Source organism: Crocodylus siamensis, chromosome 7 (assembly GCF_052110815.1).
Source record: "Crocodylus siamensis isolate JL-2025a chromosome 7, ASM5211081v1, whole genome shotgun sequence".
Taxonomy (NCBI): domain Eukaryota; kingdom Metazoa; phylum Chordata; order Crocodylia; family Crocodylidae; genus Crocodylus; species Crocodylus siamensis.
In genome coordinates, this window is record NC_143401.1 from 97,934,413 (window position 1) to 97,956,379 (window position 21,967).

Genomic DNA, 21,967 nt, shown 5'->3' on the forward strand with positions numbered 1-21,967 from the left:
GTAATGGGGACAGGGCTTGGCCCTGGGGCATCTCTGCAGCACCATCCCGCCCCTGTCAGGGCCAGGGCACCCTGGGGGTCAAGGCCAGGCCTAAGGCGGGGGTGGGGAGCATGACCGGTCGGAGACCCAGCCCCCGGCCCATGGCCCACCCCGCAAAGGCACCGGGCACACAGCCCCCACCCCCATGGCCCATGTCCTGCTCAGCTCCCATCACTCCCAGCCTGGGGGGCAACTCCCCACGGCCCCCCACACCCTGGCTGGGGGCTGCCCCTGGGGAAGAGCCCGAGTCCCTGCCTGGGCCCTGGCACTGTGGCATCTGCAAGGCACCGCGTGGCCCTGCGGGAAGGATGAGCTGCCCTGGGGGGTGAGCAGAGCCCGGGGGGCAGTTGGGGGGACCTCCCCGGGGAGCCCTGGAGCCGGGCTGGGGGTGCCCAGCTGCTCGAGGAGGGGCTGGGGCTGGGGCTGGGGCAGGGGGCGGTCACACCATGAGGCCATGTGTGGACTTGGAGACGCTCTGGGCGCGCTGGATCACGGCCGGGCACTTCTCGCGCCGCAGCAGCTTGTTGTTCTCAAAGAAGCCCTCGTTGCGGGGCACCCCGTGGGAGCCGTCGGGGAACGTCAGGAGCCCTGGCGAGGGAAGGGTGGGCGTCACGGGACAGGGAGGGCACACGAGGGAGGCACGCGGGGGCAGGGGACAGCATGCACAGGGGGTGGCGTGGGGCATGGGGGCACGCAGCTGGCACGGGCCGGGGCAGCTGGAGAGGTGGGGGCAGCATAGCAGGGCTGGGGGGCTGGGCCTGGGGTACGGGTAGCACGGTCTGGGGACCAGGGAGGCAGGGGCTGGGGTCAGGGGCAGGGGTTGGGACCAGGGCAGGGCGGCAGAGGATGGAGGCTGTGGTGGGCGCGAGCTGGGCCCTGGCTGGGTGGGGGCACTGGGCTGGGGTGGGGGCCCCGGCACTCACCAAAGCCCTCGACGCGGCCGCCCTTGAACTCGCCTTCAAAGGTCATGTTGTCGTAGCGTGTGAAGACGCCGACGCCGCTGAACTTCCCCTGCACGAACTCCCCCTCGTACCTGCAGCGTGGCCAGGCCAGGGGGGAGCTGTGTTAGCTCGGTCCCCCACCCCATGCCTGCTGCTGCAAGGGCACGGCCTGGCACCAGCGCAGGCTGGTCCTGAGCTCCAGACGTGCGGGGCCTGCCTCTGCCCGCCCTGCCCAGAGGTGTGGCCATACTCACACCAGGCCCACGCATAAATATGCCTGCACACATGCACATCACCTACACTTCCGTGCATATGCACGCGGCTAGATACACCCATATGTGCATGCATGCAAAAAGCATGCGTTTACACTCACACACACACATTTACACACACAAATGTATTCGCAAATGCATGCACGTAGATGCACTTGTGCACACATGTGCTAACACTTATTCACATATTCACAAATGCATACGTACACTCTTACGCATGCCCACGTGCACAGACAAGCATGCTCATACCCACACGTGCGTGCACAAAGACCCCCCCCCCCCCCCCCCGCACCTGCTCCGAGGACCCATGGCTGTGTCAGAATCCTTCCCCCCCTTCCCCTTGAGCTGCTGCTTGCCCCTGGAGCTGGGGGCTGCTCGGGGCCACCCCCCTGCTCCGCATCCCCAGCCCAGGGGCCAACCACAGCAGTGGGCACTGCTCAGCCCTGGGTCTCCCCACACACCGGGAGCCGTCAGCAAAGGTGAGCACCCCGCAGCCATGAAAGAGCCCGTTCTCGAAGTGGCCCAGGTAGGTGCTGCCGTCAACGAAGGTCAGCTGGCCCATGCCGTGCCGGCGGCCTGGCGGGTAAGAGCAGCCAGTCATCAGCACCCCTGACACCGGGGTGGGGCATGGGCCCCGGGGACACCAGACAGGGGGGCAGCTCCTGGCCTCCCTGCCTGAACCCCTGGCTGGGGAGACTGACCTTCCTTCCACTCGCCGTGGTACTCCTCCCCACTGGAGTAGGTGAAGGAGCCCTTGGTCAGCGTCATGGTCCTGGTGCCAGCTCCCGCGGGCGCCGGGCAAGGCTGCAAGGGAGGGCAGGTGAGTGCATGGCCACGGCCAGGGCCCACGGGCAGTGCTGAGCAGGCCAGCTGAGCCCCCAGCATTCCCCACACAGAGACTCTGGCAGCACCAATCTTGCCCCACATTGCCAGGGGCTGTCTCCTCTCCCCGAGCTGCCCACCCTCTCCTTTGGGACCTAACTCCAAGCCCCCTCCGTCTCCCTGGGGCTACCCGACCCCTCTGCTGGGACAGGTCCTGGGCACTGCCCGAGACCACGACACGGGCCAGGGGGCACCCGGAGCTGGCGTCTGCTTGAGCCCACTGCTGGTGCTGGCTGCAGCTGCCTGGCAGGACTGGCCCCTTGGCACACGGGTCCCAGCACTACAACCCTCCTCCAGGCAGCGCGTGGGGCCGAGCCCCGGAAGAGAAAGCGTGGCTCCAGGGGCCATGGGCAGTGCTGGTGGAGGGGGGCTGCAGTGGGCGGGTGCATCTGCCAGGGCTGCAGGTGTGCCGGGGCCACAGTGTCAGGGTGGTGCCAGAGGCATGGGCATGAATGGGTCTGGTGGCACCAGAGCCTGGCACCCTCTGACCCACACCTGAAACTCCAGCCACGCAGCTCAGGTTGCGGCCGCTGGGGGCAGGAGCCAGCAGCATCTCCATGAAACATGCATGGGGCCGGCTGGGTGAGCGGCACAGCCGGCACCCGTGACCCCAGCCACGCGGCTGTCACCAGGGCTGGGCTGGCTCTGCACTGTCCATGGTCCACCTGCGATGGAGCCCCATGTCGTGGACAGACCAGGATGGGGCGGGGGAGCGCCCTTGCCTGGGACCTGGGGGCACGGAGCTGGGGGGAGCAGGGCCGGGCTGCTGCAGAGCCCCTGGGATGGGACAAGGGACAGCAGAGCTTGCGGGAGGGTTGGCGGGGGTTCAACTCCACATGCACATGGGAGTGGCCAGTGGGGCAGAGCCCAGCCCGCACCAGCGCTGCCAGTGGGGAGCTCCCTCTCCCCTTGCCCAGAGCCCCGGGCGCCCCACCCCCAGCATGCACCCCAAGCACACGGCTGGCTGCACCCTGAACCCCGTGCGCACGGCCCGCTGGATCCCGCACCCCACCTGCTGAGCCCTGGACCCCACCCCATGCACGCAGCCTGCTGCACCCTGCACCCGCTGCACCCTGCCCTGTGCCCGAGACGTGCTGCACCCTGCACTATGCATGCCGTCTGCTGCACCCCCGCAGCCCCGCTACACCCCGCACCCCGCCCCGTGCACGCAGCCTGCTGCACCCTCTATCCCTTGCGCCCCGCATCGCCGCCCCGCGCACGCAGCGGGCGGCACCCCCCGCCCAGCCGCACCTGGGCTCCGCGCTGCACGGCCGGCGCCGCTCCCCGCCCCCCGCTGGGGGTCCCCATGCGCCGGCGGCGCCGCTCCCCAGCGCCGCGCTCCCCCCTGCTCTGTCATCGCTGCCCCGGCATCGCCCGGATGCATCCCCTCCTGCCGTTGGCTGTCACCGTGCTCACCGGAAGCAACGCAGCTTCTCACTGGTCGGCTCTCCAAGCCTGTCATCAGCCGCCATCTTTGTGAGGGGTAAGGAGAGAGGCTCCTCCTACCCCACTGCCCCAATCCCGCCATCTTTGTGAGGGGCAGAGCTGCCCGTCCGGCATGAGCCCGCCATTTTTGTGAGGGGCAGCGGCCTGCAAGCCCTGAGGGGTATTGGCCGCCATCTTCGTGAGGGGCAGCGGCCTGCAAGCCCTGAGGGGTATTGCTGGCCCCAGGGGCAGGGGCTGGACCCTCCCCTCCCCCCATCTGCCGGGGCCACGGTGCCCCTCAAGCATGAGATCGCTGCCACGGCCACTGTCACCACGGCCACCAGCAGCCTCAGTGGCGGGGCTGCCCTCCCCAGTCGCTAGAGTCCCCATTGCAACCCATCCACGCTGCAGCCCCACTCCGCCCGCCCACGTTGCGCCTCTGGGCCTCGGGCTCCCGGCTGCGAGGGGCACCGCTGCGGGCCAGCGACACGCCCCGTGCGTGCCTGCTCCGCCCTTCCGTCGTGCGGGGACGAACCCGGGGGCCGGGCCTGGCCCTGCTGCCGCGCCCCTGTGCGCTACAGGGTGGCTGGGCGTCGCGCGGGGTGGCAGGGCCCCGCTCGCGGGCACGCGGCGCACACAGTGGCCGCCGTCGTGCAAGGCAGATGCCCGCCACGCTGCCGGGCGCCCGGAGCCGGGGGCCAAGGGCGCCATGGGCGGGGCTAGCACCCCGTGGGAGGGGCGAGGGAATGGGCGCGGCCGCAGGAGGGCCTACCCCCTAGTGGGCGTGGCCAGCGAGGCAGGGGGCGGGGCGGCGGGGTGACATCACGGCGAGCAGTGGGAGGGGCGCGTCCTGGTCGTGCGGTCAGCTGACAGCGCCCACGTGTCCCGCGCCCGGCCCGGCCCCGCCGCCGCCGCCGTCATGGACGAGACGAGCCCGCTGGTGTCGCCGGAGCGCGCCGCCGGCCCCGACTACGGGCTGCCCGGGCCCGCCCCGCCGCCGCCGCCCGCCCCGCCGCCGCCGCCCGCGCCCTCGCCGCCCTCCTCCCCGCCCGTCCGCGACCGCGACCGGGACCGGGACCGCGAGCGGCAGCCGCTGCTGGAGCGGGGCTGGCGGGGCCCGGGCGGCGCGCTGGCGGCGGGGAGCGCGGGGGCGGCGGGGCCGGGGCCGGGCGCGGGGCCGGGCGCGGCGGGGGGCGCGGGGGCGGGCGCGGCGCGGGCGCGGAACGACTTCCCCGACGACCCCGCGTTCGCCGCCGTGGTGCGGGCCGCCGAGCTGGCCAGCGAGCGCGGCATCTTCCCCGAGCGCATCCCGCAGGGCTCCAGCGGCAGCTACTTCGTCAAGGACCCGCAGGGGGTGGGTGGGTGCGCGGCGCCGGGCCCCCGCCCGGGGAAGGGGCCCGGCCCGGCCCGGCCCGGGGGTCACGCGCGCTGCTGAGTCATGCTGCGCAGGAGCCGGGGCGGTGGAGGGGGAGGGCCGGGAGGCACCCAGAGGTCGCTGCCCCCGCGGGCCCCTGGGCTCGGGCGTCCTGCTCCCTGCCGGCCCCTGGGCGCGGCCGAGCGGGGCTGTGGAAGTCCCCGCGTGGGCCCAGGCTCCTGGTGCTGCCCGGGGAGTTCCCAGCCGCGGGCCCCACGGTGGCTCCAGCTCCGGGTTGGAGCGGCGCTTGTGCGCTGGCTTTGGGGTAGTCTCTCCCTGCTGCCCTGGGCCCAGACGCCGCTCTCTGTGCCCTCCAGAAGATCATTGGCGTGTTCAAGCCCAAGAACGAGGAGCCCTACGGGCAGCTGAACCCCAAATGGGCCAAGTGGCTGCAGAAGCTGTGCTGCCCCTGCTGCTTCGGGCGCGACTGCCTCGTGCTCAACCAGGGCTACCTGTCGGAGGCCGGTGCCAGCCTGGTGGACCAGAAGCTGGAGCTGAACATTGTGCCCTGCACAAAGGTGGGACGGGAGGCAGCCCTGCTTGGGCACTGGTGACCTGCTGGGGGTCAGGGTCGGGCCAGAGCAGCTGGCTGACCGGTGCCCCCGCACCCCCTCCAGGTGGTGTACCTGGCCAGCGAGACCTTCAACTACAGCGCCATCGACCGCGTGAAGTCCCGCGGGAAGCGCCTGGCCCTGGAGAAGGTGCCCAAGGTTGGGCAGCGCTTCCACCGCATCGGCCTCCCGCCAAAGGTAGGGGCTCTGGCACTGCCGCTGCGGCCGTTCCGGTCTGCGCCGGCCCCTGTAACGGGCCGTATCCATCCCAGGTGGGCTCCTTCCAGCTCTTCGTGGAGGGCTACAAGGATGCGGACTACTGGCTGCGGCGGTTCGAGGCCGAGCCGCTGCCTGAGAACACGAACCGGCAGCTGCTGCTGCAGTTCGAGAGGCTGGTGGTGCTGGACTACATCATCAGGAACACGGGTGAGGATGCGGGCGCTGGGGGTCACCACCGTGGAGGCTGCGCTGGCTCTGGTCTGGGTCCAGCTCCTGGATGGCACCGCCCCGCCCTGAGGGCAGGGCACCCCTGGGGTCATCTGCCAGGGTCAGGAGGTCGGACCTTGGCACCAGGAGCACCTGATGCTGCGCTGCGTGTCAGGCTCCAAGAAGAGCCCTGTCCTGAGCAGTGCCCTGGCCCTGCAGGGGCATCGGGCTCTGGGGCAGGGCTCGGCTCCCCCCACCCCGCTGGGCGCAGGCTTTGGGATGCCCTCCTAGAGGCTGGGGCCGCCCGTCGGTCCCTGGGGCTGGCACTCGGAGCAGGATGGGTGGGCGCACGCTGACCTGGCTGACATCTCTCTGCAGACCGGGGAAATGACAACTGGCTCATCAAGTACGACTGCCCCCTGGACAGCGCCAGCGCGCGGGTGAGCGGGCGGCTGTGCGGGCCCCAGGCTGGGCAGTGCTAGCTGTTGGGGATGGGCTGAGGCCTGCACGGGACTGTGTCCGTGCTCGCTGGGCAGGGTACAACTGCCTGGCTGGGTGGACCAGGCCTCTGCAATGGGGAGCTTGCCCCCCGCCCCGTGACGCAGCCCCACTTCCCCACAGGACAGCGACTGGGTCATGGTGAAAGAGCCCATCATCAAGCTGGCCGCCATCGACAATGGCCTGGCCTTTCCTCTGAAGCACCCTGACTCCTGGAGAGCATGTGAGTGCCCAGGGCTGGGCCAGCCTCGGGGCCGTGTGCCACGTCTGTGGGGGTGGCCAGTGCCGGGGGCCAGGCGGCCCCCTGCTTGCCCAGGGAACTGCACAAGGGGCCTGAGAAGGGTGGGCAGCGGGCGCTGCCCAGCCTGTACCCACCAGGGAGCGGGGCCCTGGGCAGGCTGGGGCGAGGGTCGGGGGAGCTCTGACTGCGGCCCTGGCCCCTCTTTGCAGACCCCTTCTACTGGGCATGGCTGCCGCAGGCCAAAGTGCCCTTCTCGCAGGAGATCAAGGACCTGATCCTACCTAAGATCTCGGACCCCAACTTCGTCAAGGACCTGGAGGAGGATCTCTACGAGCTCTTCAAGGTCAGCGGGGCCCTGTGGCTGACCTACCGGGGGATGCAGGGAGGGAGTGAGCGGCTCAGCCAGCCCCCAGGGGCTTGAAGGGGGCACTGGGGCCACAGCTGCTATGGGGTCTTCCGGGGGGGCTGACTGCTTCCCTTTCCCTGCGTGTCGCTGCAGAAGGATCCTGGCTTTGACCGGGGGCAGTTCCACAAGCAGATCGCCGTCATGAGGGGGCAGGTACGTGAAGCGGGGCAGGGCAGGGCTCTGGGGTGGGGGCATGCTGGGAGGGGCACCTCAGGCTGGGGCGTGGATTCAGTGGATTCCAGAATTGGGGCCCTCCCTCGCTCCCAGATCCTGAACCTGACACAGGCGCTGAAGGATGGGAAGAGCCCCCTGCACCTGGTGCAGATGCCGCCGGTGATCGTGGAGACAGCGCGCTCGCACCAGCGCAGCGCCAGCGAGGCCTACACCCAGAGCTTCCAGAGTCGGAAGCCCTTCTTCTCCTGGTGGTAGCGCGGGGGCTGGGACTGAGAGGGGCGGGGACCCCGCTCAGCCCCACGGGTGAGCGGACAGGGCACTGGACCCTGCGCGGCAGGGCCTGGAGCAGTCCCCTGCCCAGCTCCAATGGACAATCCCTCGCCTGGATGCCCCAGGCCCTGCCCCGCCCCGCCCAGCCCAGCCCAGCCCAGCCCGTGTGTAGCTCCGAGCACATGGGCCAGATCCGTCCAGCACGTTACCAGGAGCCTGCTGCCCCCCTCCACCAGACTGCAGGCCCAGCGCTGGCACCCCCTCCTGCATGTTGCTCCCTGGGGGGTGGGCAGGCGTCCTGGCCAAACGGTGCCTGGTACTTCTCTCTGTGGCTGCATCCAGCTGGCTCCCAGGCACCTGGGTCCGTGCTGCAGAGGCACCTGTTGGGTGCACGGGGCTGGGTGGGGGCCCAAGGCGGCGGCAATGGTGGTGGCGGCGGTGGCAGCAGTAGCAGCTATGGGCTAGGAAGGGGCTGCTGGAGGCTGCAGGGCCCTGGAGCCGGCGCAGTGCCTGGGGGGGGCCCTGCCTCTTGCACCGAGTTGCACGTCGGGGCTTGGGGATGGGAGCACCTCTGCTTGCTCCCCGAGCAGCTGGGGCCAAAGTGCTGCTGCTGCTGAGCCCTGCAGGGCCTGGCACCTGCTCCATGGTGGGGTGTGGGGGCCTGGCCGAGCCCCGACTCATCTCTGCTTGGCTTGCGGTGGGTCAAACAGCTGCGGGACCTGCAGGGCCAGGCATGGCTGCGTGACCCCGCAGGGGTGCACCCTCCTTCCCCAGGCCGGCAGGGCTCAGTCCCTTGGGCACAGGGGTGACCGGAGCTGCCAGAGCTCATAGGAGGGGCTGTGCCCCCCGGTTGCATCTGCCAGACCTGAAATGTATCGTTCCAATGCACTGTAGAAATGTACGTAATGTATTTAAACCAAGGCAGCATCTGAGCCCACTTGTATTTCGAGCACTGCCCGCCACGCTGCTCTCTGCTTCCTTGGGCTGTGCCACACTACCCACTCCCCTGCCCCAGCAGGGCAGAGCCTGGGGTTGCTGCATGGCCCATGGGGGTCAAGGGGCACTAGAGGGGCTGTATGGGGCAGGGGCTGGGCCCGGGCTGCAGGACATTGGTCCTGGGGCGAGAGCTGGGACCGCGCTGTCCCAGAGGTGTGCTGGGGTCGCCCTGCTCTGGTGTGGCTGGGGCTGTGCACCCTGCCGCGGGGGGGACAGGGTGTGCTACTGGGCTTGCCCCAGGTGGGGGGGCGCCTAGGGCTGTAGCATAGCCTTGGGCCTTTGAGCCACCAGGGCCTGGGAGGGCACCTCCTGCCGCCCTGCAGCTGGCTGTGAGCTTAGCTCCAGGCTCCGGCGCTCGCCCCTGGGCCCCCTTCCCACAGAGTCAGGCCCCTTGCCCGTAATGCTCAGGCTTTTATTAAATACTCAGCTCAAGGCATTAAATAACCTGTAGTGTTTCTCCTCCCGGGGCCGGCTGGGGGGCTGTGTGGTCCGGCTCCCCCACAATGGGGCCCAGCTCGGCTGCCCCCTGGTCCGGGCCCGGGCAGCTCCTGGCTGTGACCCGTGGGCCCAGGTTAGTGTTGGCGGGGGGCGGGATCCCGGCATGGAGCCAGGTGGCATCTGTGCCTGGAGCTTCACCCACCCCCTCCAGGAGCAGGGGGCACTGAGTCCCTGCACTCATCCGCCCCCGGGTGTGGGTGGCCGTCTCCCTCCCACCTCCAGCGCTCCCTGGGCAGGGGCCGCAGCCCGCTCCGCTCAGCGCCGGAGCTGGTGCAGGTAGCCGGACCCCAGCCCCCTTGGGCGCCGGCTCTGGGCAGGTTGCGCGCGCGGGGCGGGATGCTGCTGGTCTGGGCTGAGCCTCCTGGCCCTGTCGGGGTCTGCGTGGGGGGAGCCGCCGTCCTCGATCCTGCAAGGGAGCAGAGAGCCCATGTGAGGGGCGTCGGGGCTGGGGCCCCCGACCGGGAGCACGGCCCACACCGTGCCGTACCGCAGGCCGCTGAGCTGCTCCAGCGCGAGCGCCCCGACGCCATCCTCGTCCGCCGGGCCCAGGCGGGCCGCCCGCAGCCGCCGACTCCGCCGTGGCGCCCGGAGCTGGTGCAGTGCCCGGGCCATGCGCCGCTCGCCCGCCTGCTCCCACACCAGCCGGGCGCGCTCCTCCGCCCGCCTGTCCCCGCTGCTCCGGAACAGGCGGCGCAGCTCCCGCAGCTCCACGCCCTGGAAGATGTTGGCGGCTGCCTGCTTGCGGGTGCGGGGGGCCGGTGCCGACCCCGCCGGGGGGTCGCGCACCACCGAGGCCGGGGTGCCCATGGGGTGGGGGGGCAGCTCTCTGGCCGCCGGGGTGGGGGCTGCGGGGCAGGAAGGACGTGGCATGAGGACTGGGGGGCAGCGGCCCCCCCCAGGTGACCTTTGACCCCCAGCCCTGGTCCCAAGGTGACCCTTGCCCCCACCCCAGGGGCAGGCCAAGAGCCCCCTCCCCCTGGAGCCGCCCGCGCCCGCGCCTTCCTGTTTATCCGCTCCCGGAGCCAGGGCCCGGCCCGCTGGGACTGCCGGTGCCGCCCGGGGTCCGGATCGGGGCCGCCGCCCGGGCCCCGCGGGTCGCTCGGGACGGGGCCCGGGCCCGCGGCACACACCTGGCGGCGGCGCGGGGCTGCCCCGGGGCCGGGGCCGGGGCTCCGTGGCCCGGCCGGGCCGTGCTGCAGCACCCGCCGGCGCCGCGCAGCCAATCAGCGTCTGCCGCTGGCCGCCAGCGTTCCGAGCCGAACGTTGAGACACCGCCCGGCCAATCAGCCGCCACGGTGGAAGGGGGCGTGGCCGGGCTTCCCCCGGGGGGGGACACGTGGCGTTCGGGGGCCCCGGGCCAGTGACGTCAATGGCGGGCGGGGGAGGGGCGCTTGCATAAATGGGGGGCACCGGGGGGGCACGTGGCCAGACCCCCCGCGGGGCTCGACCCCGGGACCCCGAACTCCCCCCTCCCCCGCTCGGGCGGCTGGGCTCGGGCCCGGGTCGATGCCAGCCCGGGGGGGCGCACGGCCTGGGCGACCCTCCGTCGGGGGGGCGGCCAGGGGCGCCCCAGCCCCCGGTGAATCTGCCCCACGAGGCACCGGGGTGCACCCGCGGGGGGAGGGGCAGTGCGACCCAGCCCCCCCCGGTGCCCGCCGGCCCCTGGGGTGCAGCCGGAGCTGCCCTCGAGGCGGGGCCTGGGGGCGCGGGGGCTGGGCGCGGGGCCGGCCGCGGGAGTGGAGGCCGGGCACCCGTGCCAGGGGAGCGAGGGGCGGGGAGGGGCCGCGAGCGGGGAGAGGCCCCGCGCAGGCAGAGCGCATCCGTCGGCGCCAGATGTTGGGCGGCTGCGAGGGGAGGAAGTGGCTGCTGGAGCCATGGCTGGGACGGGCGCCGCCGTGCCCCCGCCGCCCGCGCCCCGGGCCGGCCTGAGCCTGCACCGGCCCTTCGTGTGCAGCCCGCTGGGGCCGCTGCGCCTGGGCCAGCTGGTGCTGGGCGCTGCCTTCTGGGTCACGGTGGCGGCCCACAAGTACGAGGGGGCGGCCCACTTCGCGCTCTTTGCCGCCGTGCTGGTCTGGCTGCTCACGCTGGCGCTGCTGGGCCTCAGCCTGCTGGGCCGCTGGGCCCTGGTGCCGGTGCTGGGCGCCCGCTGGCTGCTCACCAACCTGCTGCACGACCTGGTCCTGGGCACCGGGCTCTACGCGGCGGCCGCCGGCATCATGGGCCACAAGGCCAAGCGCTACAGCTACTGCAACGTGCCCGGCTACAGCCAGCCCTGCCTGCACCGCGCCTACCTGAGCGCCGCCGTCTGCGGGGGCATCGCCGCCGGCCTCTACCTGCTCTCCGGCCTCTGGTGCCTGGCGCGGCGCTGCCGGGGCCACCGCGACATCGTCTGAGCCCGCTGCGGCGCACGCGCCCCCCGCCCCCTCCCCGACCGGCACCCCCTCAGCACCGACCGACGGACACGCGCACGGACCCCCGCCACGGCCAGACAGAGGGATGCACCAGCGCTCCCACTGCGGACAGACGGACTCACCAAACCTCCCACCCTGGACGCGCTCGCCGACACCCCCTGGACAGACGGACTTGCTAACACCCCCCGGATGGACGGACACACTGAAACCCACGCCGTGGCGGGACGACGTGCTGACCCCCATCCCCCTGCCCATGTGGATGGATGTACGACCCTCCACTCAAGACAAGCACATCTCCCCTGGGCCTCTGCCCACCCCCCCAGGGACAGACGGACGCCCCTGCAGAGCACGGCGCCCCAGCGGGACCTCACACCCTCCCTGCCCCACCCAGCGCCTCCGGTCACCAGCCAGAGGGATGGACAGGCGGGCACTGGCTGGCCCCAGCCGAAGCATCCAGCCGGAGCTTAAGGTGGAAGCGTCCAGGGCCCTGCAGGCGCTGCAGAGGTGGGTGCTGGCCCCAGGGCTGGGGGGCTCTTCTGTCCCGCTGGCCCCTTGTGCCTGGTGCAGGCAGGGGCAGGTTTGGCCCTGGGCTCTGCCCCCCCAGCGCAGCCCTGATCCGGCCCCCTCCCGGGCCCCTCATGCCTCCCACCAGGATTGTTGGTGCCACGGAGAAGCCCCAGGCTCAGGATCCGCTGCCCACTCCCGCAGCACCCCAGTGCCCAGACATGGGGGTCTGCTCCCACCCCCCTCAACCCTCCCCGCGCTGGGGCAGCTTGGCCCATGCCTGCTTCCCGAGGGCAGCCCCCAGTGCCAAAATGCAGCCGCCTCCGGGGTGGGGCTGGCAGCCGGGGAACAGGGGTGGGGAGCGAGGGATGTGGCCAGGGCCGGGAGGGAGGATGGCAGGCTCCACCTTGAGAGTTCCCTCTCCGGGCCCAGGCTCCCTGGCAGGGCCCCCCTCCGGAGCCAGTGCCCGCTGATTCACTGGGTGGTGCTGGGATGGGCCCAGTGCCAGGCAGGGCGGTCCTGGGGCCTGCAGCCAGCCCCTGCGCGGAGGGCAGCTGGCTCGGCTGTGCCCTCCGTGCTGGAGCTGCGAGCCGCGGTGCCAAGGCCGGAGGCAGGCTGGCAGTGGCAGCGCTCCGGTCCGTGTGAGTGGGCATCACCCTGCCAGCACAAGAGGCTTCGCTGGGAACCCCCTGCTCCGCAGCACCCCCCTGGCAGCAAGGACCACACTGTACCTGCCCGGCCAGGCAGCATGGCATGGCCTGCCCCCGCCCTGCCCTGCCGGGAGATGGCGCGGCCTGGACTGACGCGTGCCGGAAGGTGCTCGTCCTGGGAGGCCCTGGTGCCGCCCAGCGCCCATGACGGGCTGCAGCCAGCGCCCCCCCCACGCTGCTGGGACCTCGCATGGCGTCTGCAGGGAGGTGGTGCAGGTGGCACCGGAGCCTTGATGGAGCACGTGAGGCCTGAGGTGAGGCCTGTCTGTGGGCAGGACAGGGCAGGGCAGGGGGTGGGGAGGGGCTGTGCCACCCCCGGGCTGCAGCCTCCACGCAGCCCCACAAGGGTCACGCTTAGTGCCCGCGAGGTCGGGGCACTGTGGTGGGCTGCGGACACCATGCCAGGGAGGCTGCGGGTGCTGTGGTGCAAAGAGCAGGCACGGGGGGGGGCAGGGGCAGGGCGCCTGGATGGGCACGCAGCCGCGCTCATCGTGACCTTTCCCTTGCAGGGCCCTGAAGAGCCGCCTGCCCTGCTGCTGCGCCCAACCCTCCGCCTGCTGTGGTGCCACCGGCCTCCCCAGGGCCCCGGAGCCTGCAGCACGGCCGTGCCCCTTGCAGGGGCCGGAGCCCCAACACCGAGCACCTCATGCCGCCTGCTGCCCTCACCCCTCTGCAGTTCCTCTCTCAATAAACCTGCTTTATTGGTTGGTTTGAGCCGGTCTGCAGGGCTTTCCTGGGGCGGGCCCTGCCCCATGAGCCACTGTGCTAAGTGCATGGACCCGAATACTGAACAGGAATTTGGGCTGGGATTACAGCTACCAGTCCTTCTTGGGCCACCTCCTGGACTCCCCTGGACATCTCTGTGCAGATGGCGAGTAAATCAGTGCTTGGCATGGCCACAGCGTTTTTTGGGCCAGACAAAAACATGGTCAAGGGTGTCTGGACGAGTCCCCCAGCGCCACAGGGGCGTGGCATGGGGTGGCCCAAGAAGAATTTCTGTCACTAATCCCAGTCCAAAAGGAATTCCTTATTTGAGACATTATACTTAGTGTGGTGGGCATGGTGGGCTGCAGTTAGCAGCATGGCATGAAGAAACTGTGCTCTGGGCTGGGCAGGACTCTGGGCAGGGATGTCTGGGGGAGTCCACCCGTGCCACGGAGGCATGGCGTGGGGTGGCCAAGAAGGATTTCCATCTCTAATCCTAGCCCAAAAAGAGTTCCTTATTCAAGCCATTGTATTTAGTAGTCACTGGGGGGAGTCGCTGCGCTAGGGTCCATGTACTCAGCACCGCTCGGGGGTGGAGGTGTCTGTTGGCAGCCGGGCACGGCCTCACCGCGCTTCGGGCGGGGCAGGGCTGCGGTCAGGGTGCTCGGGACTCCCCAGGGGCATGGAGAGGAAGCCTGGGGCAACCCAAGAAGTGTTTTGCCCCATCACCCCATCCTAACGTGACCGTCATTTAGGGCCCTGCTCGATGTGGGGGTTGTGCTACCCCGCACGGCTAATGGAGTTCGGGGGTTCATTAATAACGAGCTTTTATGAAGTCTAGACTAGCTTTGAAAAAGGAACCGGGAGTAAGCAACCGACTTCGGGCCTATGCGCTCGGGGCGGTTCCCCGCCGGGCCGGGGGAGGAGCCCCCGGGGCCTCCAGCCGCGCCCGAGCCACTTGCATGCCCCTAGGGGCGGAGCCTCCCCGCCCGGCCCCAGTTGGCTGCCGCGCGTTGAGTGGGCGGGGCTCCAGGCACCGCCCGGAGGGAGGTTCCCACTTCCGCCCTACCCGCTTGAGGGGGGCGCGGCGGCGCGCTAACGTCACGCGCGGGCGGAAGAAGCCCCTCCCGCCGGAACCCGCTCCTTCTTCCGCCCTTCTCCGGCGGAAGTGGCGCGTCAGGCGGAAGCGAGGATGCAGGCGCCGGAGCGCGAGACGGAGGCGGGGGCGGCCGGGCCCGAGCCCCCCCCAGCGCCGCCCGCGCCGGCCCCCGCCGCGCCGCCCCCCTTCGACCTCTTCCGCCTCGTGACGCGGCGCCGCCGCCTGCGCCTCTACCTAGAGCCGCTGCGGGATGCGGCCCGCGCCGCCCGCGCGCTGCTGCGGTATGAGCCAGCCGGCCGGCCGGGGGCGGGGCGCTGACGCCCGCCTCCACCCCCTGACCCCTGACCTCCGTGCCCGCAGGTGGCAGCAACCGCTGTGCTCGCTCCTCGCCTGCCTCGGCCTCAATTTCCTGCTGCTCACGCTCAGCCGAGGTGCGGGGTCGGGGGGCAGCACCTGGGGAGGGGCGGCGGGTCCGGGGGGGCTGGGACAGGGGTGCAGCCTGAGCCCGGGGCTGCTGCGGCGGGGCTGACGTGGGTGCGGGGCCTGCAGCGGCCTGGTATGGGCTGTGCGCGGCGCTGGTGGCGCTGCCGGCGCTGCTGGGCTACCTGCAGGAGACGTGCCGCGTGCGCCTCTCCCCACACGAGCTGGCGCGCCGCAAGCACCACAGCGTCCGGCGCGAGGACCTGCCACAGGTGCAGCTCTCGCGCTCTGAGGCCATCGCCGAGGTGAAGAGCTTGTAAGTGCCGGCGCCGGGCTCGGGCCCTTGCTGGGGGAGCGCGCGTGGAGCCAGGTGCAGCGAAGCCCCCTCATGCGCCGCTCTCCCCGCAGCCTGATTCAGCTGGAGGCCTTCCTGAGCCACGTGTGCGGGCGCTGCGAGGCCGCCTACCGCGTGCTGTACTGGGAGGACCCCGCTGCCTCTACCCAGTGAGTTGGCCCCACGCGTGGGTTGCTGTGTGGGTCCGGAGCGTGCCCGCTCCAACACATGGTATTTCAGGGTTGCTTGTTCTTCCCACTGTCTTCGTTTCTCTGGGGTGAGCGCCCTTTCTGCAGAAGTCAGCAGAATGGGGGTTGTGGGGGTCCTTTCAGCAGCCTGGATGCTAGCTTGTTATCCGCTGCAGCTGCCCAGTGCTCACCAGCCTGCAATCGCTGACTGGCTGTGGCTGGGCACAGCCCCTGAGAGACCAGGCTGCTCCAAGCCCTCTGAAAACCCGCATTCTGCTACATGGTTGCAGTCCCCTGGTGGGGGTGCCCTGGGAGGCAGGGGCTGCGAGCAGGTGCTGCATGGAGGGGGCGGGGGCTGCCTGGTGTTGACCCCTGCTCCCCCCAGGTTCTATGGCGCGCTGCTGGGCTCTATCTGCATCCTGTACTTGCTGCCGCTCTGCTGGGTCCTCGCCCTGCTCAACAGCAGCCTCTTCCTGGGCAACGCTGAGTTCTACCAGGGTACGAGCCCGGTGGGGGCTGGGGGTGAGGCAAGGGCACGGCTGCCCGCGGGAAGGGAAGCTGCCTGGGCAGGACTGGGCCCTGCTGCATTGCTGGCCCCCACCAGGGGGCAGCAGAGGTGCATGGCAGGGTGCAGAGCCAGTGGCAGTGCCCCCCCATGCCAGGCACCCCTCGACCTTTTCCCCATGTAGGGCACTCAAGGGTGGTAGTGTGGTGGCTGTGGTCCCTGTCAGCCTGGGTCTGAGTAGTTGCCACTGCCCTGTAAAACACGAGGGCAGGTAGGGATTGTGGCGGGGGTTGCTGGGCATGGGACCCACCTGGGTCTGACCCGCTGTCTTCACAGTGGTGCTGGAGTTCAAGGCCACAGTGGAGCAGCAGCTGGGCATCAGGCCCATCGAAAGCCCCTCGCCCTCGCAGCTGGCTGAGATCGAGGCAGGTGCGGGGGCAGCTGCGCCCCTGCCGGATCGGACCCCCACACCCACCAGTGCTGAGGTGAGGGTGGAGAAGGGTGCAGGGGCATGTCCTGCCTGGGGACCCTTGTGCCATGGGGCATCAGTTCTGTCCCGCTGGTCTGACCTTGGGTATGGTCCCTGCCCTTGGCATGGTACATCTCTAGGGTCTTGATCCTGGGAGGTGGTCCAAGCACTCCCCTCCCTGGCTCTGCGTGGGTCCCATCTGTGCCCTGGGGGCTGAGGCAGGGCTGGCCCTGGTGACGCCACCTGTTCTCCAGGACCTGACGCCTGGCAGCGTGGAGGAGGCAGAGGAGGCGGAGCCTGATGAGGAGTTCAAGGATGCCATTGAGGTAAGGGGGTGGGGTGGGTTGACACCAAGCAGCAGCTGGTGCAGGTGCCAGGCTTGGGGGTAGCGTGGGTGCTGTACCTGCCTCCAGGTCTGGCAGCAGGTGATGCCAGGAGTGAGCTGGGCCTACAGCTGCTGCCTCAGGCATGTGCATCCGGGTATTGGGGGATGTGCTGGCGCCCACTGCTGCCCCACCCATCTCTGCCTTTCCTCTCTGACCCATGCTGCGGGAGCAGGAGAACCAGCTGCTGGGCCTGGTGAGTACCGCGGGGCCCTGCGTGCTCGGCCACAGCCCCGCGGTGCACCTGGGCTGGTCCCCTTCTCCTGCTCTGGCCCTGCGGGTGCATCTTGTGCATGGTGCCAGGCTGCCCCTGTGCCCTCCTGGCTCCGGGCAGCACTGGTTCGCCCCAGCCTCTGCCCCCTGGGTAGCACGTGGTGGGCTGGACAGGGGCAGGCTGGAGTTGCCCATGGGTACTGTCTGGCCTGGCCCCATAGAGCTGCTCTGTGCCCCCAGGAGGACGACGAGAGCTCGCAGTGCTCGGTAGAGTTTGACCTCCCGGAGAACGGCTTCCTGAGCAAGAATGAGGTGATCCGCAGCAAGGTGTCACGCCTCACCGAGCGCCTGCGCAAGCGCTGCCCCTCCAACAACTTCGGTATGCAGCAAGTGGTCAGGGCGCATTGGGGAGGTGGTGCTGGGCACTGCAGGGTTGGGACTGGGTGTTGGGTACTTTCCCAGCCTGACCTTGTGCTGTCTCCGCAGGGAGCTGCACCGGTTGTGCTGCCACCTTTTCCGTGCTTAAGAAAAGGGTGAGTTTGTGGTGCCCCCCAGCCCTGGGTAGGGCATTGGTGGGGAGGCCTCTGCTTGCCTGGTGCAGCTTCAGGGCTGGACCCTGAGCTCTGAGCTAGGCCTCAGTCCTGCCAGGGTCTGGGGGCCCCTCCATAAGAAGGGGGTAGTAGCTCAGCCTCAGGTCCACCTGCAGTTGCTGGTGAAGGCTGGGCTGTTCTCTGCCTCACACGGCTCCACCCTTCCCAAGTCTCACCCGTGTCTGTCCACAGCGGAGCTGCAGCAACTGTGGGAACAGTTTCTGCTCCCGGTGCTGCTCCTACAAGGTGCTCAAGTCTTCCATGGGAGCCACAGGTGAGTGCATGGTGGGCGGGGGTACTTGGTTGGTGGCAGGAGCAGCTCTGTTGCTGTTCCCATCTCTCTGGTTGCTGCTGCCCTGCAGGCCGGGAGGGAGCAGAGGGGTGCTCATTGGGGGTGGGAACCATGGCTGCAGGCAGGGCCAGGGAGGGGTCTCCCAGCAATGGGGCAGTGGGTGTGACGGCCACCCCTTGCAGCTCCGGAGGCGCAGCGGGAGACAGTGTTCGTGTGTGCGGCTTGCAGCCTGGCTCTTGCCAAGTGAAGCGCAGTGCTTCCTGCCCGGCTCTGCCCAGCACCTGCTGCAGCCATGGGTGGGGCAGGGGCCTGGCCTGGCCTCCCTGTGGCTGCTGCTTCTGCCGTCTGGCCGGAGGCATCTGCCCTTTGCTGCTCTGCAGCCATCCCCGCCCCAGGCCGGGCAGTGCCGTGGGTGCTGGCTTGGCAGCTCCGTTCAGGTGCGTGGGGGCAGCGGGCCTAGTGCTGAGCGGAGCCATGGGGGCAGCTGGGCTGTCCTCACCCTGCCTGGCTGGGCTCCCCCAGCATCCTCTGAGCCCTGTTAGGCCAAGATGGGACCAGGGCGTGAATAAGAGATGGGCTCTGTTGTTGCTGAGCCTGGGTGGGGTCTGTGATCTCTGTGGCTGGGGTGGGAGGCGGTCCCTAGGGCTCTTCCAGGTCTAGCCTGGAACCTGCTGCTGGGCACTGGGTCCCTTCCCTTCCCTTCCCCCAGCCAGGATGGGACTCAGGAGTCCTGCCCCCCGGGGGAGCCAGCCTAGTGCAGAGCATCAAGGCTGGGGCTGTCTGGGTCCCAGAGCAGGTACTCTTGGGGCTGGACCCCCTTCCCCTCCCCAGGCCTGTCTGCAACTGCTGCTTTGGACCAAGATTAATGTATTAGCGTGTCTGAGACCAATAAAACCCTCAGTTGGAGCTGGCTCCTGTGTCTGCCGGGCTTGTGAGGGGTGGGGGCTATGGGAGGATGCTGCAGCTGCCTCGGGCCCCCTTTGCTGCGTCTCCCTGCCCTGCCACCCTGTGCGGGGGGCAGCAGAGTTCCTGGAGGGTGTGGGGGTCCTCAGTGTCCCCTGCCTCATCTGTTCAGTCCAGCTGCTGCAGCCCTGGGGGGGGCTGACACATCCACTCCCTTTGTGCTGCTCCCCGGAGTTGCGTCACCAGGACCGCAGGCAGTCGGGCGCTGTGGGGGCTGCGGGCTGAAGGGTGCGGCGCCTGGGGTTGACCCTGTGTAGGGGCTGAGGGGAGGATGTGCATGTGGCAGCCGTCCCCCTCCGGTGGGTCTGGCGGCTGGCAGGGCTCGGGGGCAGCTGCTGGCTCCACAGAAAGTCTATCCCATCCCGGCAGCTCCTGCCTGGAGCTGGCACGTGGGGCAGTCCCAGGCCTGGCCCAGCTGCTTTGGTCTCCCAGGCAGCTGGGAGCCTGGGGGGGGGACCCTGCTCCCAGGAATCCCGAACCCTGCTGACCCCCCGGCCAGGCTGCCACGAAGCTGCCAGCCCCGGCTGCTCCTCCCATGCTGGCTGGCCCTGGATGTGCCCGTCTGGCCCTGCCCTGCCTGGCGGCTGCGGGGAGACTGAGGAATGTGCTGGGTAAACAGCGCTGCCCTCGCCCCGTGCTTACAGGCCCCGGGCCGGGCTCCGGGGTGGTCCTGGCTGGACCCCAGCCCCAGCTGGGGTGGGGCTGCCCTGTGCAAGGGCTTGGAAGCAGCTTGGCCCCTGCCCTCCCAGCAGCTGTGGGGTCTTCTCTGTCTTGCTGCCCTGTCCCTTGGAGGACCTTGGTCCAGCCCCACATGCCAGGAGCAGGGGCTGCCCAGGGTGCCCTGTGCCTGGGTGGAGCTGTGCCCCACCCCGCACAAGGGCCCGGGGCCCCTTCACTACTCCCCCCACCCGGTGCCTTTGCCGAGGAAGCGCAGGGAGCCAAACCTGTCTCGCAGAGCTGGAATTTACTGCAGTGGCGGGTACGGGGTGAGTGGGGGGGGGCAATGGAGGGTGGGGGCCGAGTGGCAGCTCCCCTCTGTATTAAGGATTGGGCCCTTCTCATGGGGGGCAATGCAGTGGGGTGCGCTGTGCCCAGGGCCTGGCTTGCCCCCCAGGTGCCAGGGGGCCATGGGGGGCTGAGAGCCAGCTCTGGCCAGGCCCTGTGAGTGCGCTGTGGGGCAGGGAGGCGCTGGAGCCCGTGACGGGGATGAGGCCGCAGGACGCCGGGAGTTGGGGGGGCGCAGGCCCGGGGCAGGCCGGTGGCATGGGGTGGGGGGTCAGCGGTGCTGGGCGCTGTGCAGCAGCAGTGGGTGGTAGAGAGGGCAGGGGTAGGAGAACATGAACTTGACGGCGAACTTGACCTCGGGGTCGCGCTTCTGCCAGCGGTAGATGGCGAGCAGCAGCAGGCGCCCGCCAGCCTTGCGGCCCAGCACCAGGAAGCTGCCGCCCAGGTGGTCGAGCTGGGGGCAGGGGCAGGCACCCGCGTTGCGCATATGCAGCACCATGCGCCGCGTGTCCTTGCGCTGCAGCGGGCCCAGCTTCAGCACTTTCTTCTTCGGCGCCGCCACCAGCCGCCGCTCCGCGCCCTCCTGCACCACCTCCTTGATGCGCAGCTTCACCACTGCCGGGACGGGGGCTGTGACTTAGGGCCCCCGGCTGTAACCCCCCTGCCACCCTGCGTGCACCCCCAGGGATGCAGCCCACGCCCTGCCCCGCCGCTTGGGGTAAGACGCGCAGGCTGTGCTGCTCTGGGGTGGGACCATGGAGGCCCTGGAGCCCCCCAGGAGGGGCTGGAAGGCGATGCCCGGGTCTGGGAGGCAAGGACCAGCCCCCACCCCCGCGGCCCTCGGCACTCACCGAAGTCACTGGAGCACATCTGCTCCATCATGCCATCCGCCTTGTGCTCCACCTCGCACTGCGGGCACAGCCGGGGCACTGCAGCAGAGACGTGCACCTGTCGGGGGTGCCTGTCTGCTGCCCCCCTGCCAGCACCCACCCCCAACAGGGCAGGGCAGCTAGGCCTTGGGGGCCGGGGCTCTGGCTGGGCCTCGGGGGTCAAGCCCCAGGTCCCTCCCGTGCCCCCTGTGCAGCTCCTTGCACCTGCACTGCCCGCCCCCTGCAGGGCCCCAAACTGCCCCGGCTGTGCCCCCGCCCCGTTACCTGGGGACGCGGTGGCCTGGCCGTGGCCGAAGTGCACGGCGATGCAGAGGCCGTGGTCGGGGGGGAACTGGGCGCAGTGCAGCATGTCGGGCCAGGGGAAGCCGTAGGCCTCCATGACGGGGGCGCAGGCGTCGCGCACGACCTCGCAGAGCGAGCGGCAGGGGGGCACGGGCCGCTCCAGGCAGACGGGCGCGAAGAGGGCGCAGAGGAAGAGCTGCGTGTCCGGGTGGCAGCGCTTGGCCAGCAGCGGCACCCAGCTGCCCGCCTGCTGCTTCACCTCGGCCAGCGAGTCGTGCTCCAGCAGGTTGGGCAGCCGCATGCGCGCGTAGCCCACGTCGTGGCACAGCTGCAGGTCGCCCGGGATGTCCACGCACTGCGGCGCCTTGGCCGAGAGCCGCCCGTAGGCCTCGGGGCCGGGCCCCGCGCCCGCCGCCCCGCTCACCGCCAGGGCCAGGGCCAGGGCCAGGGCCAGCAGCCCCGGGCCGCCCCCCATGGCCGCCGGCGTGCTGGGCGCTGGGCTGGCGCAGCGGGGAGTGGAGTCGCCGCTGCCCGCTCCGGCCCCTCGCGCCTCCCACCGCCCTCCGGCCGGCCCAGCCCGGCAGCCTGCCCGGCTCCCCCTCCTCCCAGCGCCGTCCGGCCGCTCGCGCTCCCCGTGACGTGACGTGGGCAGCGAGAGCTCTGGGGCCCAGGCCCTTGCGCTGGGCCTGGGCCACAAGCTGGGCCCGGGCTGGTCTCATTGCACGTTCGTCACCCCGCGTCCGGAGGGAGAGTGCGGGTCTCCCCATGCCGGGCTGCGGCCTCGCTGGCTGCGAGTGCGGAGCGGATGGCTGGCGACGGGTCTGGCACGGAGGAGCCGGGGGTGTGCAGGGCAGGCCTGGCAGTGGATGCATGTTCGTGGGTGTGCAACTTGGAGCATGCTTCCCCCGGCTGAGTCTGGGGTGCAGAGACCCCGGGGGGCACCTCGGCTCGGACTGCGTGTGGCGCGGCGG

General features: G+C 70.5%; 6 protein-coding genes across 10 annotated transcripts; 3 read left to right on the forward strand and 3 right to left on the reverse strand.

Annotated features, from left to right (window-relative positions):
• Positions 1-446: 446 nt before the first annotated feature.
• Positions 447-3,577, reverse strand: MORN4 (MORN repeat containing 4). Of its 2 annotated transcripts, none has more exons than XM_090056673.1 (5): positions 3,551-3,577; positions 1,954-2,056; positions 1,714-1,828; positions 963-1,072; positions 447-627 (listed from the first exon to the last, which is right to left on the reverse strand). In XM_090056673.1, the coding sequence occupies exons 2-5, from the start codon at positions 2,018-2,020 to the stop codon at positions 479-481; spliced, it is 441 nt and encodes a 146-aa protein (XP_089912799.1). In that variant the 5' UTR covers positions 2,021-2,056; positions 3,551-3,577; the 3' UTR covers positions 447-478. The 2 variants fall into 2 exon arrangements, with proteins under 2 accessions (XP_089912799.1, XP_089912797.1); XM_090056671.1 differs by lacking the exon at positions 3,551-3,577 and adding an exon at positions 3,386-3,530.
• Positions 3,578-4,424: 847 nt separating this feature from the next.
• On the forward strand, positions 4,425-8,471 carry PI4K2A (phosphatidylinositol 4-kinase type 2 alpha). The gene is made up of 9 exons (XM_090056653.1): positions 4,425-4,913; positions 5,291-5,491; positions 5,591-5,722; positions 5,797-5,950; positions 6,329-6,390; positions 6,572-6,671; positions 6,899-7,032; positions 7,189-7,248; positions 7,363-8,471. The coding sequence occupies exons 1-9, from the start codon at positions 4,479-4,481 to the stop codon at positions 7,522-7,524; spliced, it is 1,440 nt and encodes a 479-aa protein (XP_089912779.1). The 5' UTR covers positions 4,425-4,478; the 3' UTR covers positions 7,525-8,471.
• Positions 8,472-8,933: 462 nt separating this feature from the next.
• AVPI1 (arginine vasopressin induced 1) lies at positions 8,934-10,323 on the reverse strand. 2 transcript variants are annotated; one of them, XM_090056665.1, is made up of 3 exons: positions 10,164-10,323; positions 9,521-9,878; positions 8,934-9,439 (listed from the first exon to the last, which is right to left on the reverse strand). In XM_090056665.1, the coding sequence occupies exons 2-3, from the start codon at positions 9,838-9,840 to the stop codon at positions 9,289-9,291; spliced, it is 471 nt and encodes a 156-aa protein (XP_089912791.1). In that variant the 5' UTR covers positions 9,841-9,878; positions 10,164-10,323; the 3' UTR covers positions 8,934-9,288. The 2 variants fall into 2 exon arrangements, with proteins under 2 accessions (XP_089912791.1, XP_089912792.1); XM_090056666.1 differs by lacking the exon at positions 10,164-10,323 and having other exon boundaries at positions 9,521-10,153.
• Positions 10,324-10,783: 460 nt separating this feature from the next.
• MARVELD1 (MARVEL domain containing 1) lies at positions 10,784-13,372 on the forward strand. The gene is made up of 2 exons (XM_090056674.1): positions 10,784-12,912; positions 13,168-13,372. Exon 1 carries the CDS (start codon positions 10,908-10,910, stop codon positions 11,424-11,426), a length of 519 nt encoding a protein of 172 aa, XP_089912800.1. The 5' UTR covers positions 10,784-10,907; the 3' UTR covers positions 11,427-12,912; positions 13,168-13,372.
• Positions 13,373-13,516: 144 nt separating this feature from the next.
• ZFYVE27 (zinc finger FYVE-type containing 27) lies at positions 13,517-18,235 on the forward strand. 3 transcript variants are annotated; one of them, XM_090056655.1, is made up of 12 exons: positions 13,517-14,743; positions 14,823-14,893; positions 15,012-15,198; positions 15,291-15,386; positions 15,790-15,902; positions 16,246-16,394; positions 16,633-16,704; positions 16,937-16,957; positions 17,215-17,353; positions 17,461-17,507; positions 17,757-17,838; positions 18,039-18,235. In XM_090056655.1, exons 1-12 carry the CDS (start codon positions 14,556-14,558, stop codon positions 18,101-18,103), a joined length of 1,230 nt encoding a protein of 409 aa, XP_089912781.1. In that variant the 5' UTR covers positions 13,517-14,555; the 3' UTR covers positions 18,104-18,235. The 3 variants fall into 3 exon arrangements, with proteins under 3 accessions (XP_089912781.1, XP_089912780.1, XP_089912782.1); XM_090056654.1 differs by lacking the exon at positions 16,937-16,957 and having other exon boundaries at positions 16,519-16,704; XM_090056656.1 differs by lacking the exon at positions 16,937-16,957.
• Positions 18,236-19,801: 1,566 nt separating this feature from the next.
• Positions 19,802-21,482, reverse strand: SFRP5 (secreted frizzled related protein 5). Its single transcript, XM_090056664.1, has 3 exons — positions 20,979-21,482; positions 20,676-20,753; positions 19,802-20,439 (listed from the first exon to the last, which is right to left on the reverse strand). Exons 1-3 carry the CDS (start codon positions 21,469-21,471, stop codon positions 20,096-20,098), a joined length of 915 nt encoding a protein of 304 aa, XP_089912790.1. The 5' UTR covers positions 21,472-21,482; the 3' UTR covers positions 19,802-20,095.
• Between the last annotated feature and the right edge of the window lie 485 nt (positions 21,483-21,967).